Raw genomic sequence first — 17,875 nt, forward strand, 5'->3', positions numbered from 1 at the left:
CCTACTGAACATAGCTCCTGAGAGCTAACAGGATCAGGGTTACACAAAACAAACTGGATACTATGAGTTTGAGATCATTAAAAATCAGTAAGAAGAAGAAGAAAAAAAGGCTGCTGCTAAACATTACATCATCTTCTCCATTTTTCCTCCAAGATCATAATGTGAAGTACAATGTGCAAAAAAAAAAAAAAAAAATCCCACATTATGTTGGAAACCTAGGAAATATATAGTGTCCACAGGTAAATAAGATTGATGATTTTGGTTGGACATCACCTTCTTCTCCATTTTTCAAAAAGATTATAATGTGTGTTCAATGTGCAGATTAACGCACAAAGCTTTTGGTTTATCACTCATTTAATTTGAGAAATATTAAATCATTCTATCGGGTACGGGGGCATGACTGCTTGTTGGATTCTAAAGGATCACATAAAAAAGTCTGAGAATACAGTTGTGCTCAAAGGTTTACATACCCTGGCAGAATTTTTGCTTTTTTGGCCATTTTTAAGAGAATATGAATAACAACACAAAAACGTTTTTTTCCACTCATGGTTAGTGGTTGGGTGAATCCATTTATTGTCAAACAACTGTTTCCTCTTTTTAAATCAAAATGACAAGAGAACTACCCAAATGACCCTGATCCAAAGTTTACATAAAATCTGCATGGAGTAGACAGTTCTCAAAAACTGAGTGACTGTGCAAGAAGAAGAGTGAGGAAAGCCACCAAGACACCCAGACAACCCAGAAGAAGTTATAGGCTTACGTGGCTGTGATTGGAGAAATTATGCACAGTGCAAACTTTGCATTTTGTATCACCAGTTATCCATCTTCATGATGAAGTGGTATAGAGGAGGATTTTCTTAAAAAGAAGACCTGAAAGTTTAGCTACAAATTGCCAGGAGGTACATCTGAGATGCAAGCCTAGATCTGATCTGTTTTGATGAAAGAAAATCCTTCTCTGCTCTACTCCACTATGAAGCTAAGAGTAGTGATGCAAAATGCAAAGCTTGCACTGTGCACAATTTCTCCAATCACAGCCACGTAAGCCTATAACTTCTTCTGGGTTGTCTGGGTGTCTTGATGGCTTTCCTCACTTTTCTGCTTCTTGTACATTCACTCAGTTTTTGAGAACTGTCTACTCCATGCAGATTTACCATAACGTGCCATACTGTTTGTATTTCTTTGTAATTGATGTAAATAAAGTCCAAGACACATTCAGTGGCAGCTTTACCATCAGAGAGCCTCGTCCACAACCACCACAAAAGACTCCAAGCTGTCACTGATGTTAAAGTGGGCAACACACAGTATTAAGAACAGGGGTATGTAAACTTTTGATCAGGGTCATTTGGGTAGTTCTCTTGTCATTTTGTTTTAAAAAGAGGAAACACAGTTGTTTGACAATAAATGGCTTCACCCAACCACTAACCATGAGTGAAAAAAACATTTTTGTGTTTTGTGCAGTCGGGAAAGCAGGCTGACTGGGTGACTGTGAGGAGGAAGCGTAGCCCTAAACAGAAGCCCCGTGTACACCGCCAACCCGTTCACATCTCTAACCGTTTTTCCCCACTCGACGATACACTCGCCGAGGATCAAACTCTGGTTATTGGCGACTCTGTTTTGAGAAATGTGAAGTTAGCGACACCAGCAACCATAGTCAATTGTCTTCCGGGGGCCAGAGCAGGCGACATCGAAGGACATTTGAAATTGCTGGCTAAGGCTAAGCGTAAATTTGGTAAGATTGTAGTTCACGTCGGCAGTAATGACACTCGGTTACGCCAATCGGAGGTCACTAAAATTAACATTAAATCGGTGTGTAATTTTGCAAAAACAATGTCGGACTCTGTTGTTTTCTCTGGGCCCCTCCCCAATCAGACCGGGAGTGACATGTTTAGCCGCATGTTCTCCTTGAATTGCTGGCTGTCTGAGTGGTGTCCAAAAAATGAGGTGGGCTTCATTGATAATTGGCAAAGCTTCTGGGGAAAACCTGGTCTTGTTAGGAGAGACGGCATCCATCCCACTTTAGAGGGAGCAGCTCTCATTTCTAGAAATCTGGCCAATTTTTTTGGATCCTCCAAACTGTGACTGTCTAGCGTTGGGACCAGGAGGCAGAGCTGTGGTCTTATACACCTCTCTGCAGCTTCTCTCCCCCTGCCATCCCCTCATTACCCCATCCCCGTGGAGACGGTGCCTGCTCCCAGACCACCAATAACCAGCAAAAATCTATTTAAGCATAAAAATTCAAAAAGAAAAAATAATATAGCACCTTCAATTGCACCACAGACTAAAACAGTTAAATGTGGTCTATTAAACATTAGGTCTCTCTCTTCTAAGTCCCTGTTGGTAAATGATATAATAATTGATCAACATATTGATTTATTCTGCCTAACAGAAACCTGGTTACAGCAGGATGAATATGTTAGTTTAAATGAGTCAACACCCCCGAGTCACACTAACTGTCAGAATGCTCGTAGCACGGGCCGGGGCGGAGGATTAGCAGCAATCTTCCATTCCAGCTTATTAATTAATCAAAAATCTAGACAGAGCTTTAATTCATTTGAAAGCTTGTCTCTTAGTCTTGTCCATCCAAATTGGAAGTCCCAAAAACCAGTTTTATTTGTTATTATCTATCGTCCACCTGGTCGTTACTGTGAGTTTCTCTGTGAATTTTCAGACCTTTTGTCTGACTTAGTGCTTAGCTCAGATAAGATAATTATAGTGGGCGATTTTAACATCCACACAGATGCTGAGAATGACAGCCTCAACACTGCATTTAATCTATTATTAGACTCTATCGGCTTTGCTCAAAAAGTAAATGAGTCCACCCACCACTCTAATCATATTTTAGATCTTGTTCTGACTTATGGTATGGAAATAGAAGACTTAACAGTATTCCCTGAAAACTCCCTTCTGTCTGATCATTTTTTAATAACATTTACATTTACCCTGATGGACTACCCTGCAGTGGGGAATAAGTTTCATTACACTAGAAGTCTTTCAGAAAGCGCTGTAACTAGGTTTAAGGATATGATTCCTTCTTTATGTTCTCTAATGTCATATACCAACACAGAGCAGAGTAGCTACCTAAACTCTGTAAGGGAGTTAGAGAATCTCATCAATAGTTTTACATCCTCATTGAAGACAACTTTGGATGCTGTAGCTCCTCTGAAAAAGAGAGCTTTAAATCAGAAGTGTCTGACTCCGTGGTATAACTCACAAACTCGTAGCTTAAAGCAGATAACCTGTAAGTTGGAGAGGAAATGGCGTCTCACTAATTTAGAAGATCTTCACTTAGCCTGGAAAAAGAGTTTGTTGCTCTATAAAAAAGCCCTCCGTAAAGCTAGGACATCTTTCTACTCATCACTAATTGAAGAAAATAAGAACAACCCCAGGTTTCTTTTCAGCACTGTAGCCAGGCTGACAAAGAGTCAGAGCTCTATTGAGCTGAGTATTCCATTAACTTTAACTAGTAATGACTTCATGACTTTCTTTGCTAACAAAATTTTGACTATTAGAGAAAAAATTACTCATAACCATCCCAAAGATGTATCATTATCTTTGGCTGCTTTCAGTGATGCCGGTATTTGGTTAGACTCTTTCTCTCCGATTGTTCTGTCTGAGTTATTTTCATTAGTTACTTCATCTAAACCATCAACATGTTTATTAGACCCCATTCCTGCCAGGCTGCTCAAGGAAGTCCTACCATTATTTAATGCTTCAATCTTAAATATGATCAATCTATCTTTGTTAGTTGGTTATGTACCACAGGCCTTTAAGGTGGCAGTAATTAAACCATTACTTAAAAAGCCATCACTTGACCCAGCTATCTTAGCTAATTATAGGCCAATCTCCAACCTTCCTTTTCTCTCAAAGATTCTTGAGAGGGTAGTTGTAAAACAGCTAACTGATCACCTGCAGAGGAATGGTCTATTTGAAGAGTTTCAGTCAGGTTTTAGAATTCATCATAGTACAGAAACAGCATTAGTGAAGGTTACAAATGATCTTCTTATGGCTTCGGACAGTGGACTTATCTCTGTGCTTGTTCTGTTGGACCTCAGTGCTGCTTTTGATACTGTTGACCATAAAATTTTATTACAGAGATTAGAGCATGTCATAGGTATTAAAGGCACTGCGCTGCGGTGGTTTGAATCATATTTGTCTAATAGATTACAGTTTGTTCATGTAAATGGGGAATCTTCTTCACAGACTAAAGTTAATTATGGAGTTCCACAAGGTTCTGTGCTAGGACCAATTTTATTCACTTTATACATGCTTCCCTTAGGCAGTATTATTAGACGGCATTGCTTAAATTTTCATTGTTACGCAGATGATACCCAGCTTTATTTATTCATGAAGCCAGAGGATACACACCAATTAGCTAAACTGCAGGATTGTCTTACAGACATAAAGACATGGATGACCTCTAATTTCCTGCTTTTAAACTCAGATAAAACTGAAGTTATTGTACTTGGCCCCACAAATCTTAGAAGCATGGTGTCTAACCAGATCGTTACTCTGGATGGCATTTCCCTGATCTCTAGTAATACTGTGAGAAATCTTGGAGTCATTTTTGATCAGGATATGTCATTCAAAGCGCATATTAAACAAATATGTAGGACTGCCTTTTTGCATTTACGCAATATCTCTAAAATCAGAAAGGTCTTGTCTCAGAGTGATGCTGAAAAACTAATTCATGCATTTATTTCCTCTAGGCTGGACTATTGTAATTCATTATTATCAGGTTGTCCTAAAAGTTCCCTAAAAAGCCTTCAGTTGGTTCAGAATGCTGCAGCTAGAGTACTGACGGGGACTAGCAGGAGAGAGCATATCTCACCCGTGTTGGCCTCTCTTCATTGGCTTCCTGTTAATTCTAGAATAGAATTTAAAATTCTTCTTCTTACTTATAAGGTTTTGAATAATCAGGTCCCATCTTATCTTAGGGACCTCGTAGTACCATATTACCCCATTAGAGCGCTTCGCTCTCAGACTGCAGGCTTACTTGTAGTTCCTAGGGTTTGTAAGAGTAGAATGGGAGGCAGAGCCTTCAGCTTTCAGGCTCCTCTCCTGTGGAACCAGCTCCCAATTCAGATCAGGGAGACAGATACCCTCTCTACTTTTAAGATTAGGCTTAAAATTTTCCTTTTCGCTAAGGCTTATAGTTAGGGCTGGATCGGGTGACCCTGGACCATCCCTTGGTTATGTTGCTTTAGACGTAGACTGTGGGGGGGTTCCCATGATGCACTGTTTCTTTTTGCTCCGTATGCATCACTCTGCATTTAATCATTAGTGATCGATCTCTGCCCCCCTTCTCGGCATGTCTTTTTTCTGGTTCTTTCCCTCAGCCCCAACCAGTCTCAGCAGAAGACTGCCCCTCCCTGAGCCTGGTTCTGCTGGAGGTTTCTTCCTGTTAAAAGGGAGTTTTTCCTTCCCACTGTGGCCAAGTGCTTGCTCATAGGGGGTCGTTTTGACCGTTGGGGTTTTTCATAATTATTGTATGGCCTTGCCTTACAATATGGAGCGCCTTGGGGCAACTGTTTGTTGTGATTTGGCGCTATATAAGAAAAAAGTTGATTGATTGATTGATCATTCATATTCTCTTAAAAATGGCCAAAAAAAGCAAAAATTCTGCCAGGGTACGTAAACGTTTGAGCACAACTGCAACTGCTTCAGATTCAACAAAACCCAACGGGTTTTTGTTGTTGTTTGTTTTTTTTACACTGATTTATACTCACTGTGCGCTTATTGATATTTAAATAATATTTTTAAATCCACTTCCGTGCATGATTTTAGCACAAACTCAGCCACCCTGTCTGGCTGCAGTACTAACTGCTTGCTGAAAGAAAAATGTACTTACAGGTACAAATAAAGTCACCTGAACCTAATGACACAGTAATTAACAGGTGTGGTGATAAGTATTTAACGCGGCTACTCTATCCTATTTGTACTCTTGTCTTTGTTAGTATTGTTAAAAAGACAGGCACAGAGAAAGTTGCCAGATTTGTAGCTTAACTGCAACTCTAAATTGCCATGATAGCAGCTTTATTGATTACTGATGTGCCTCAGTCATCCAGTTCAGAATCATTTATTTCTATTGTCACCGAGTGACTCCAGTCAAATATATAACAGGTGCAGGATCCACAACACCGCCAGTATAAAGGTCATTAATAACAAGTTGTAATCCAGTGTTTAAGCAGGAAAAACTGGTTTAACAGTAACAAAGTTTAGCAGTCAAAAATACGTGTGGGTTATGCATATTAGCCAAGCACAATCTCTGCAAAGCAAAGCCGCAGCTCTCCAGCTACTCAAACACGATGCAAACCAGCAAAAGAAAACTACTGTTCACTGCTACTTATTTTGAACAGACTTACAGGAGGACTGTAGCTGGAATCAGACGTTTATCCACAGCAGGATGTTCAGAGTGTGACTGCAGATAGTTAGAAAGCTCCAACTTTACACAGCTGACACATTAATAGTTACACATGTACACACCTTACTTAGCTCAAAGACAATCGCTGTTGACAAATCGTATTGCAAGAATGATAAAGCAGCATCTGCAGTGGATACTCGTCTGTTCCAACTCATCCTCAACACACCTGAGCATCAGAAAATGGCACCCATAGGTGCACGTAATGCTGATTCACTGACTCACCCTGGTCCGACAGCGGGGATCTCCATCAGGATCTGTCAGCTTTCCCCCATATATCACAGGCAGCTGCTCAGCATCGATATACTTCAGTAATATCTCCTGCCAGTTGGCTGTCCAACCAGAGAAAAAAAAAAAAAAGTTACATGCTGGTCAAAATGAAATATTTTGAGTTTTTGCATGGGCCTTGCATAGGGAGGTCAAAGGTCAGGCAAAGTAAACAAATTTTTCTATCATCATTTTGACTCCCTCCAGAGTTTGTGTGACATCCAACAGTTCCCACACATACTGTGAATACCAAAAGATACTGTTTAAAACCATCATCCAAAAAACACAAATAAGTAGTAAGTGTTTTCTGATTTGGAGCTCCTTGAGGAAACAAACTGTGCATTTTCTACAAGAAAATTATTTTATCTTCCACTTGAAGCAAAGCAGCACAAGTGTTACTTTCATGCCCAGTGCCCATGTTCTTTAATGAGCAGGAACATTTGCACTCATCTGTGTTTCTGTGGGTGCGTTGGTCTTAAAAATCATGTGTAGTCAGGTGCAGTGCTGCAAGTGTGTTGCAGTGTTAAAGATGCAATAATCAGATACACCTTACATAAACAGGTATGTGACATCTGTACATTCTGCATGCACACAAAATGGAAAACTGAATTGAAAACAGCAATTAAAGTAAATATAAGTAAACTCAAATGAAAAACTACAAAAATGTCACCTCACTGCTTCAGCTCAGGGAGCTCTGGTGGTTGCTCACCCCCCGAGTGCAGCTCCATTAACTCGGCAGAACCGCCCACTTGAGTCCACCATTTAAGTAACCAAGCAACAGGTTCCAGTGCACCCGAACTCTTAAAGTAGTCCATGGGCCAAGCAGGTTTTGGGTACCACTTAAGATAATGAAACAGCAATTAGAACCCAGCCTCAGTGTACCATGGCCTACACAAAAATGTATGATAACCCAAATTATTGGTTGGGTTAATAAGGTTCTAAGAAGGAATAGTTTACACCATGTGTGATGCTTAGTTATCATGTTACAGGGTAACATATGTCACATGTCATAGAATCCAATGTACATCGACCGTGTTTGACCTTTACTTTGGAGACAAAGCATTCAACACAGTCAAAACTATTTCATTTTTTTTAATCTTTATTTCAACCAATAATTTTTAATAAAATTGGAGCAACTTTAACTTTAGACACCTGTACAAACTGACCTTTCTCACCATTTTGCTGTTTTTACCCTGTAACTCCAGAACAGTCAGTCATAGATAGTCCAAACTATACCTTTTTGGAATTGTTATGATCAGACAAATGTGTTATAGTTTTCAACATGATTGGAGCATTTTTACATTTTGACCTCTGTGCAATTCTTCACTGACCCCAACCTGGCTATAACTACCACCCTAGTTATCATACATTTTTTGTGGGCCATGGTACACTGAGGCTGGATTCTAAGTATTGTTTTGTCACCTTACGTGAAACCGATTAGGTCAAAATTGATGACTGGCTCATAGACTAAAGGGTTTAATTTATGTAATGCCAAAAACATACAATCTCTTTACATCCTGCTCCTTACGATGTGTTCAGTTTACATCCAGTGCAAACAGCAAAGTGGATTTTGGACACAACCTAAATACACTTGCACTATGTGCTATACCCTGTGCGCTGTACATCAAGGCCCTAAAGCTTACCATGTTGAATCTTAGAAGCTTTGTAGTTCCTATTTGCTCTTTGTTCCAATATGAAATAGATTACATGAACTCATCTCAACTTCACATCTTTCTCTCCCCCAGCATGTGTGCCTCTTCTGTAACAGCTCTTTGCATCCCTAGAAAGGCATAACCTGTAGTTTGGGAACCGCGATGGAAACACAGGAAATATACTGTGTCGATGGGTAACTACAGTGCATCCAGAAAGTATTTATGGTGCTTCACTTTTTCCACATTTTGTTATGTTACAGCCTTATTCCAATTTCAATTTATTTTCATTTATATAGCTCCAAATCACAACAAGGTAGCCTCAAGGCGCTTCACACAAGTAAGGTCTAACTTTACTAACCCCCAGAGCAGCAGTGGTAAGGAAAAACTCCCTCTGAGGAAGAAACCTCAAGCAGACCAGACTCACTAGCCCTAAGCTTCACTAAAAGACCCAGACTTTAGATAAAGTTGAGGCCGCGGCCCACTCCGTTTACTAATAAAATGAATTAAAAGAGTAAAAATCATAGAAACATACTATGCCAGTATGCTAACCATACGAAAGGGAAAATAAGTGCACCTTAAGTCTGGACTTGAAAGTCTGTACAGAATCTGACTGTTTTATTGATGCAGGGCGATCATTCCACAGAACAGGAGCACGATAAGAGAAAGCTCTGTGACCCGCAGACTTTTTATTTACTCTAGGGACACTAAGTAGTCCTGCATCCTGAGAACGCAAAACCCGGGTCGGTATGTAGGGTTTAATTAGGTCAGCTAGGTAGGGAAGTGCCAGTCTGAACAATTTTATAGATTAGTAGCAGAACCTTAAAACCTGATCTCACTGGCACAGTCGGCCCAAGAGTGGGCCACAGATCCTTAAACAGTTTTGTTGGTATAGGATCAAATAAACAGGTTGTGCTTTTTGTTGACGTTACGAGTTTTATCAGCTTGTCTAGTGAGATACTATCAAATGTCGGTAATGCCTCAGTAATGGCGCCCACCTCAATAGTAGGGTGTAGTGGCTGGGTTAAGGCATGCTGGGATATGCTCAACCTAATGTCTTCTATTTTCTTCTCAAAATAATCCACAAAATCTTGTGCTGTAAAAGGAGAGTGAACTACAGGTGGTTGCCCATGTATAAGTGTTGCCACCATATCGAACAAGAACTTTGAGTTATGCTTGTTTTTGCTGATCAAATCAGAGTAATAGGTCCACTTTGTAGCCAGTAGTGCATGCTTATAGTCTAAGATAGCATCACACCACGCAAGGTGGAATACTTCTAATTTTGAACTACGTCATTTCTGTTGGTGGTTGGCGTGGTTTTAACAAAGGTGGTGCAATCATGTCGAGTGTAGTTTTGAGCACTGAGTTTAAAGTTTAAACTATCCACAAGACTGTCAACTGATTGGGCATTTTCCAAACGTGAATCTAAGATATCAGGCAGTCTAGCTTCGAGTTCAGTTGTAGTTGAGGAGCTGATGGATTGCTGCAGTGATAAATAAGATTGTTGTTCCACTAAACACGGCAGCGAAACTTTAAACCTAATGAGTGAGTGATCAGAGACCACCGAAGCAAGAGGCATGATGTCAATATTGGTGACATCAACATCATGTTTGAGAACCAAATCCAGGGTATTGACACTAATGTGCGTCGAATCCCAAATGCATTGCCAAAATCCTAATGCATCCACAATTTCCATAAATGATTTGCAGAGGGGATCAGAAGGCTTATTTATATGAATGTTAAAGTCACCAATAATCAGAATTCCAAAATGGAGTTAAGTCATTTTCCCTCAGAATTCTACTCACAACACCCCATAATGTCAACATGAAAAAGATTTTTTTTTAATTTTGCAAATGTATTAAAAATAAAAACTAAGAAATCATGGGTACATAAGTATTCACACCCTTTGTTCAACACTTTGTTGATGCACCTTTGGCAGCAATTACAGCTTCAAGTCTTCTTGAATATGATGCCACAAGCTTGGTGCACCTATCTTTGGGCAGTTAGGTCCATTCCTCTATGCAGCACCTCTCAAGCTCCATCAGGTTGGATGGGTAATGTCAGTGCACACACATTTTCAGATCTCTCCAGAGATGTTCGATAGGATTCAGGTCTGGGCTCCGACTGGGTCACTCAAGGACATTCACAGAGTTGTCCTGGAGCACCTCCTTTGATATCTTGGCTGTGTGCTTAGGGTCATTGTCCTGCTGAAAGATGAACTGTCACCCCAGTCTGAGGTCAAGAGCGCTCTGGAGCAGGTTTTCATCCAGGATGTCTCTGTACATGTCTGGATGCTCTGACATGAACTGTCAGTTGTAGGACCTTATATGTAGACAGGTGTGTGACTTTCCAAATCTTGTGCAGTAAAATGAATTTACCCCTCCAATTAAGATGCAGAAACATCTCAAGGATTATCAGTGAAAACAGGATGCACCTGAGCTCAATTTTGAGCTTCATGGAAAAGACTGTGAATACTTATGTACATAAGTTTTTTAATTTTTAATAAATTTGCAAAAATCTATTTAAAAAAAATCACATTGTCATTATAGAGTATTGTGTGTAGAATTTTGAGGAAAAAAAATGAATTTCATCCGTTTTAGAATAAGGCTGCAACATAAAGACTATGTGGAAAGAGTGCAGTGCTGTGAATACTTTCTGGGTGCACAGTAACATTGGTGATTTTGGTTGGACTCCACAGAAAAAAAAAACTGCAGTGTTTGGTGAAGTCGTACATGTTGTGGGATGTCACTCAACTGTGAAAAAGGTCAGTCGTTCTTTGATTCACTTGCCTGTTAATAAAACATTTATTGTATTATTGATATAACAGATTAGTGTTGCTATGATTATTCTGGTAAATGATACGAAGTGGAGGAACACATCGCAAAATGCAGTTTACGCTGACATCTGTTACTTATCTTCTTGCCCTTTTTTTTTTCAATAACAACTCAAACTTTTTGCTTTTTAAAGATGTTGCACCTAAATGTGAAAACAAGAGAAGAAATGAGTCATTAATATAGCCATTAAAATGCAACGTAATCATGTACGTAGCTTCTCACCTCCCAGAACAAAGATCTTTTGTCGTGTGTTCTCACTCAGAAAGTGCTTTACAAGGTTGTAGGCTACAGGGAAAAGTGTCGGAGCTGCAAGAAGAAACAACTGTATCAGCCAAATTAATTTGCTCATCTTTAACAAGGACCAACATAGATTATGTGCTCACAGCCTGAGGAGGCATAATTACCTTTAATGACAAACAGCCGTTTCAGGCCCTCTGGGTAATTGTCTTCAAACATCTGGAGAATCTGGAGATACAGAAAATGATATCAGAGGGTTTCTGACCAGTCTGTGAGGGGGCAGTCTGAAATTTTGCATGTTAGGTTGGTGAACATTATGTGGGTGATTTAACAGAAAGTGCTATTAATGGAACATTTAGAGTCAAAAATGAATGTGCCTTGAAAACAGTTTGTCTGCTATTTCACGGGCGGTACTGCGCTTCGTGTGGCACAAGTCCATATTCTGCACCGCTGCTGTTGCTGTGGAAATCCCCCCCCCAATACACAGCTTCAGGACTCCCTACCAGCTTGGGAATGTGGACGAATGTCATGCACATCACCCGATTCTGTCCTCCATACAGAACAGAAGATACACTTCACCCCAACTCTTAATTTTTTTTTTTTTACCACAATTGTATTGAAATTAACACTGTTATCACTTTAAAAACAAGTCATCAAGACAACATCACACCTATGTGAATTCTGCAATTAATCCACGGCTCCATTCTTAATGTCTGCAGAAGCTCATCTACATTCCACTCAACAGCACGCTGGGACGTTTGCTCAGAGTGACACAAACACTGCTGGAAAGACTCAGAAAAATGAGTACTAACAAGTATTTTGTGTACGGCAGTCTCTGTAGCGCTTTGATTTGATCAGTGTATGTTTACAGACTGTTCATGGACATGCACAAATGAATACAGGTACATCGTCACGTGACCGCTAACAGCCAAAATCTGTGTTATAAATTCTGAGCAACATGTCCTTTAAACTGTCAGTTTAAGGTGACAATCTTCAAATGCGCGTTCCCACGATGAAGGTGCTTTTCATGGCACAGGTACTGACTCTGGTCTTAATATAGTCTCTTCACGTTAAGTTTTATTTGTAGGTGAAGGTGTCCACAACATGGGGAGTGGGACAGCAACTTCTGGTGTGTGTGTGTGTGTGTACTTCTCCATAGGTTTCAATGGCAGGCTTCCATAAGTGTTTCAGGCCAAGACCTTCAACGTCATAAACCATGGTGATCGACTCTACATTCTTGGTCAGCTAAAAGAAAACATACAAACAGGCACAGTAATAAACTAAACATTTGATTCTGAAAAATAATAACGAAAGATAGAGTGGCAAACTCTCGCGTGAGTTCATAAAAGGAAAAACAGACCAGTCTCTACAACTGAGAACTCATCTCCCTAAGAGCAAATTAAATATTTTGAGAGAAAATTTAAAAACATGGTAATTCTCATGAGATCACCACATCATTAATGTGCTGTTGTGAATTAACTGATCTAAAAAAAAAAAAAAGTTTAAAATAAATGAAGAAATTTGGAAAAAGAAGTTGACTGGGGGAGCTGCAGAAGAATCCATTTATATGATATTGATCAAAATATGGAAACACCAGACTTTATTCTCATATCTACAACTACATACACACACATCTTCAACCACTTAGTCCAACTGAGGGTGGGGGGGATGTAGCCTAATCAAATGGTCATAGACCGTGAGGCGGGGTACACCCTGAACAGGATGCCAGTCTGTCGCAGGGTCACATATACATAAACAAACACATTCACACCCACACACACACACACACACCTACAAACAATTTAAAGTTTCCAATCCACCTAACCTGCATGTCTTTGGATGTGGGAGGAAGCCAGAGCACCTGGAGGGAACCCACACAACCACGGGGAGAACATGCAAACTCCACACAGAAAGGCCACAGGTGGGAATCAAACCCATGACCTTCTTGCTGAGAGGCAACAGTGCTAACCACGTACCCACCATGCTGCCCCATATCTACAACTGCTACATTTTAAAACTAAAACACCCCTTGGGCAGTGCATACCTCTGCCAACAAACCACCATCACCTCTTCACAGATATAAGCACCGTGCATATTTTTTCCTTTAGTCTATTAAATCAATTTTCTTGAAACTTGGTGGAAGGGTGGGGTATGGGCCAAGGAGGAAACTATTAACTTCTGCAGCAGATCTAATTAAGGGAGCAAATCCAGGAATCCCCTCCAACACACACACTCTTTCTTTAAGCTTGCAAGACAGTGTATTTATATCATTTTTTTTTAATCCAGGATCTGGCCCATGCTCAGATCTGCTTCTCTGCTCTTACCCTTTCTGACTGAAGGTTGCATTCTTTCTGCAGCATTTCACAGTCTCTGATCTTCGACTTAATGAAGTCTTGCTTGGAGGCAGACAGAAACAGGCCTTTGGGATCCACAGGACCAATTACATCGTACCAGATTGGACTGCCATCCCGGTCGTAGCCACACATCCCTCCCGACAGATATTTCTCGATCACCTGGAAATGTTTTAAAAGTCACACAACTGCTTGATCAGGCATGTAGTGGATTCTTTGTCTCATATTTGTAGAATTCCTTAAGTTTTTAAAGTACAGATCTCCAGTGAAACCATGGTAACCATGATGATGCCTAAACTCTTGTTTATAAAGGTTTAGGCATTTACCTCTGGGGGGCGCCATTCTGTGATTATTGTGTCGACTTTCATGTGTTTCCTGAACTCCAAGTGCTGGAAGAAAAGTTGGATGTATGTTAATGTCAATAATAATCACAGGATTCATGAGTTTGCTGAAACATTACAGTGAACAGTAAAGTGATCCTTCAGTTTGTTTGTTTCTGGATATTACATGGGGCAGCACAGTGTCTAAGTGGGGACATGGGTCTAGTGGGGAGGTGGGTCTTAGTGGGAGGCGATGGTCTCGTGGTTAAGCGTTGGGCTTGAGACCAGAGGATCCTCCGTTCAAACCCCAGCCTGACCGGAAAATCACTAAGGGCCCTTGGGCAAGGTCCTTAATCCACTAGTTGCTCCTGCCTATGTAGTGGGTGCCTTGCATGGCAGCAGCCTGACATCGGGGTGAATGTGAGGCATTATTTGTAAAGCGCTTTGAGCATCTCGCGCAGATGGAAAAGCGCTATATAAATGCAGTCCATTTACCATTTAGTGGTTATCACTGTCGCCTCACAGCGAGAAGATCCAGATCTGTGTGGCGTTTGCATGTTCTCCCCATGTTTGTACGGGTTCCTGCCAGGTGATCTAGGTTCTGTGAATTTGAAACTCTGAAACTGAACGTAGGTGTGTGCGAGAGTATGAATGAGTTTGTTCGTCTACGTTTGTTGGCCTTGTGATAGAGGGGCAGCCTGTCCAGGGTGTAATCCGCCTCTTACCCAGTGACTGCTGGGATAGGCTCCAGCTCCCCTCTGTGACCCTTAACAAAACTAAGCGGGTTCAGAATGATGATGAATGAATGATGTTAAATAGTGAATGCATGATATTATAGCAGATCTACACAGGCAGCCACTTTCTCATATCATCCTCATATTCATGTTGTGTGGGCCGCTGAAGAGGAGGTACTGCTGGCCCACCACCACCAGAGGGCGCCCTGCCTGGAGTGCGGGCTCCAGGCACCAGAGGGCGCTGCCGCCTCACAGGAGCAGCCGGGGTGACAGTTGTCACTTATCACCTACGACAGCTGTCACCAATCATCTGATCTTCAGTGGTATATCAGCAAGACGACATCTCCACCTCTTTGCCGAGATATCGCTCTACCAAGGAGGTAAAGTGCTCAGCCGACTGTGTTGTCTTCCTGACATTAATACTTTGTTACTTTGTGCGTTGGATAGCAGACATTTCTTCCGACGAGAGGTGGAGGTGGTTTTCCCACCATACGTGTTGCTGGGTGCAAACGCACCCACATTTAACTGTTTTTGTTCCTCGCCAGCAGTAGCAGATCCGACAAGCGGAGGCAGTGGCCACCTGGGTGTTCGGGACTTGGCGGCTCCAGTATTCCCGGGGCTCGGTGGCAGAGGAAATCGTGTGGTTCCGGTTCTGCTTTGGACAGACGTCTCTTATCTTCGAGCCTGCCCACGTGCCACATTTTGTGAATTGACTTCTTTGTCTACTATTGTAAATCTGCTGTGTTTGTTGTGCTTATTCACAACAGTAAAGTGTTGTTATTTGACTTCCTCCATTGTCCGTTCATTTGCGCCCCCCTGTTGTGGGTCCGTGTTCCTACACTTTCACAACAATTCAAATGTGTTTGACTGTGGATCTACTCCTCAACATAACTTAATTCATATAATAAAAGTTCGCAGTAGTTTCAAATCTTCCTTTACCAGTTTAGCGTTATCACAGGTAACTTTTCAGTCAGTGGATTTGTGCCTATTAAAACTAGCTTTTCAGTTAGCTTTGCCCATCACTGATGTTAGATTGCTTGTAGAAATCATCCTGAGCAGAATGCAGTGATGTAAGTGGCTTACAGCGTTTATGAGGTCACTAGGTGACCGTAAAACCTGCCTGATCAGCAGGAAGGGGATCAGTTATGCGTTGCAGTGAACAGCGGTGAAGGAAATTATTCCAATTATTCCTGAAAACCCAAATGTATTTAACTGTTAATTCTAGATTCTAAAAAAAGTGATGTTGAACAATATGCAAATTTAAATTGCATTACTAAATATGTTGTGATGTGTCACTTCAAATGCACCTTCAAAACAAATCAGTCACTCAAAAAAAAAAAAAAAAAAAAAAAAACTGCCTGAACCCACATGAAGACATTATGTGTCCTCAGCTGTACTTTTGTGAGAACTCTGCTCACGTTTGTCTCAACAGATCTGAATCTTACCTTCCTCAGCATGGCCTCAGACTTCTGCACATTGAAGTTTCTGGCTGAAAAAGATTGAAGAGAAATGTCTCTGAGTAATGCCAAAGGCTAAATGGAATTGAACCAAAATTAACAGTGTGGCAAATTAAATTAGAATTCAAGCAAAACACATTTATCATTAGTAAAATTCCTGCTCACAGTAGAAAGGATCTGAAACCTGACATATTTGTTGACTTGGAAATGTTCATGTATCCTTGAAGCAAAGTCAAGAACACGAATGAATGAGGGTTTACGACAACTTGCAAGAAGATGGAGGTCAGATTAGACTTTGCCAGAAAAGATTTTTAAAAATCTGCCCAATTCTGGAACAAGATTGTTTGGACAAATGAAACCAAAATTAACTTGTAAGATAGGAAGCGTATCTTATTGGAAAGGAAGCAGACCACGTCAGGTGTCAAATAAAGGAGTTTGTGGCTCTGTGGGATAGGAGTTGGACTAGCTATATATACACACACACAGTGCTCAGATTCGATTCCAGGTGTTACATGCTCTCCGTTTGTGTCCTTGGACAAGACATTTTATCTGCATCGATCCAGTCTACCAATCTGTAAAATCAGTGCCTGTGCAGGACTTACTTAGTACAGGACTTGCTTTCACTGGAGGACAGCAGTCAGTGTGTAAAGAATAATGCTCTCAGGAACACCATGCTTTGAACAGCACAAAACCATCAGAGTAATAAGGGTCACTCCCCTTGAGGGTGGTGAGTGATGTCATCTCCAGCACAGTGAGGTTCAGGACAAAAGGAATGTCTTCTCTATTCTAGACTATTTGATGGACACAATTCGTATTAATATGGTTCAGTACAACTGATATGGCAATGTTGAAGTGTCAGACTGAGTGGAAATCCACGTGGGCTTTTGTCCGAGCCTTTTTTAGTTCACCCGAGGCTAAATCATTGATTAAACTCATCGTGGGGGTGATATTACATGCAGAGAACATCCAAGCATAACAGGATGTAAATGTGCTGTATTTTTTGAAGAAAAATGGATTCTTCAGCAACACTGTCTGCCTGACTGACCTTGAGTCAAAAATCGACCACTGTACCAAAGGTAAATTGAAAGCCAGCCCTTGTTTTTGTGTCTCACACACACAGACAGAGAGTCCATCAGACTGTTAATATAAAGATGAGTTATCGACAGGTTAATAGAAACTGAGTCTCGGTTTCTTCTTGATTTGGAGAACATGACTTTTTTGATCATCTCTCATCAAACATGATTGTGTTTTCATTGCTAATGAAAATATAAGTTGTCAGACAAATTTCAGGCCCAATTTAGTCACTCAGATATACACACACCAGACGAAATAATGCACATGATCTGAATTTTATTGGGATAATTACAGTTAATTGTCACTGTAGAAAATGTCATTTATTGGTTTCAAAAATCACTGATGTGGCCTGTGGTTTCCACAGTTCTTGCACTGGTTGGCATGCACTCAAGTACATATACACTCTAAAAAAGGAACTGCTGTCTCAATGAGAAAAATTGATGTAAAAATTACAAACTTGACAAAACTCAAAATTTCAGAAGGCACTTACTCCAGCAGATATTTAAATTTAAGGTGAAACTCAAATTAATCAAT

General features: G+C 40.6%; 1 protein-coding gene across 1 annotated transcript in view; it reads right to left on the reverse strand.

Annotated features, from left to right (window-relative positions):
• The window catches only part of LOC117511160 (SEC14-like protein 2), a 41,895-nt gene that overhangs the window by 18,623 nt on the left and 5,397 nt on the right, over positions 1-17,875 (reverse strand). The window contains exons 3-9 of the mRNA XM_034171142.1: positions 16,256-16,299; positions 14,083-14,145; positions 13,730-13,918; positions 12,555-12,650; positions 11,573-11,633; positions 11,391-11,474; positions 6,644-6,750 (exon numbers count right to left, since the gene is read on the reverse strand). Coding sequence (XP_034027033.1) covers positions 6,644-6,750; positions 11,391-11,474; positions 11,573-11,633; positions 12,555-12,650; positions 13,730-13,918; positions 14,083-14,145; positions 16,256-16,299 — 644 coding nt within the window. The remainder of the gene's footprint in view (positions 1-6,643; positions 6,751-11,390; positions 11,475-11,572; positions 11,634-12,554; positions 12,651-13,729; positions 13,919-14,082; positions 14,146-16,255; positions 16,300-17,875) is intronic.

This window comes from Thalassophryne amazonica, chromosome 5 (genome assembly GCF_902500255.1).
Source record: "Thalassophryne amazonica chromosome 5, fThaAma1.1, whole genome shotgun sequence".
Classification (NCBI taxonomy): domain Eukaryota; kingdom Metazoa; phylum Chordata; class Actinopteri; order Batrachoidiformes; family Batrachoididae; genus Thalassophryne; species Thalassophryne amazonica.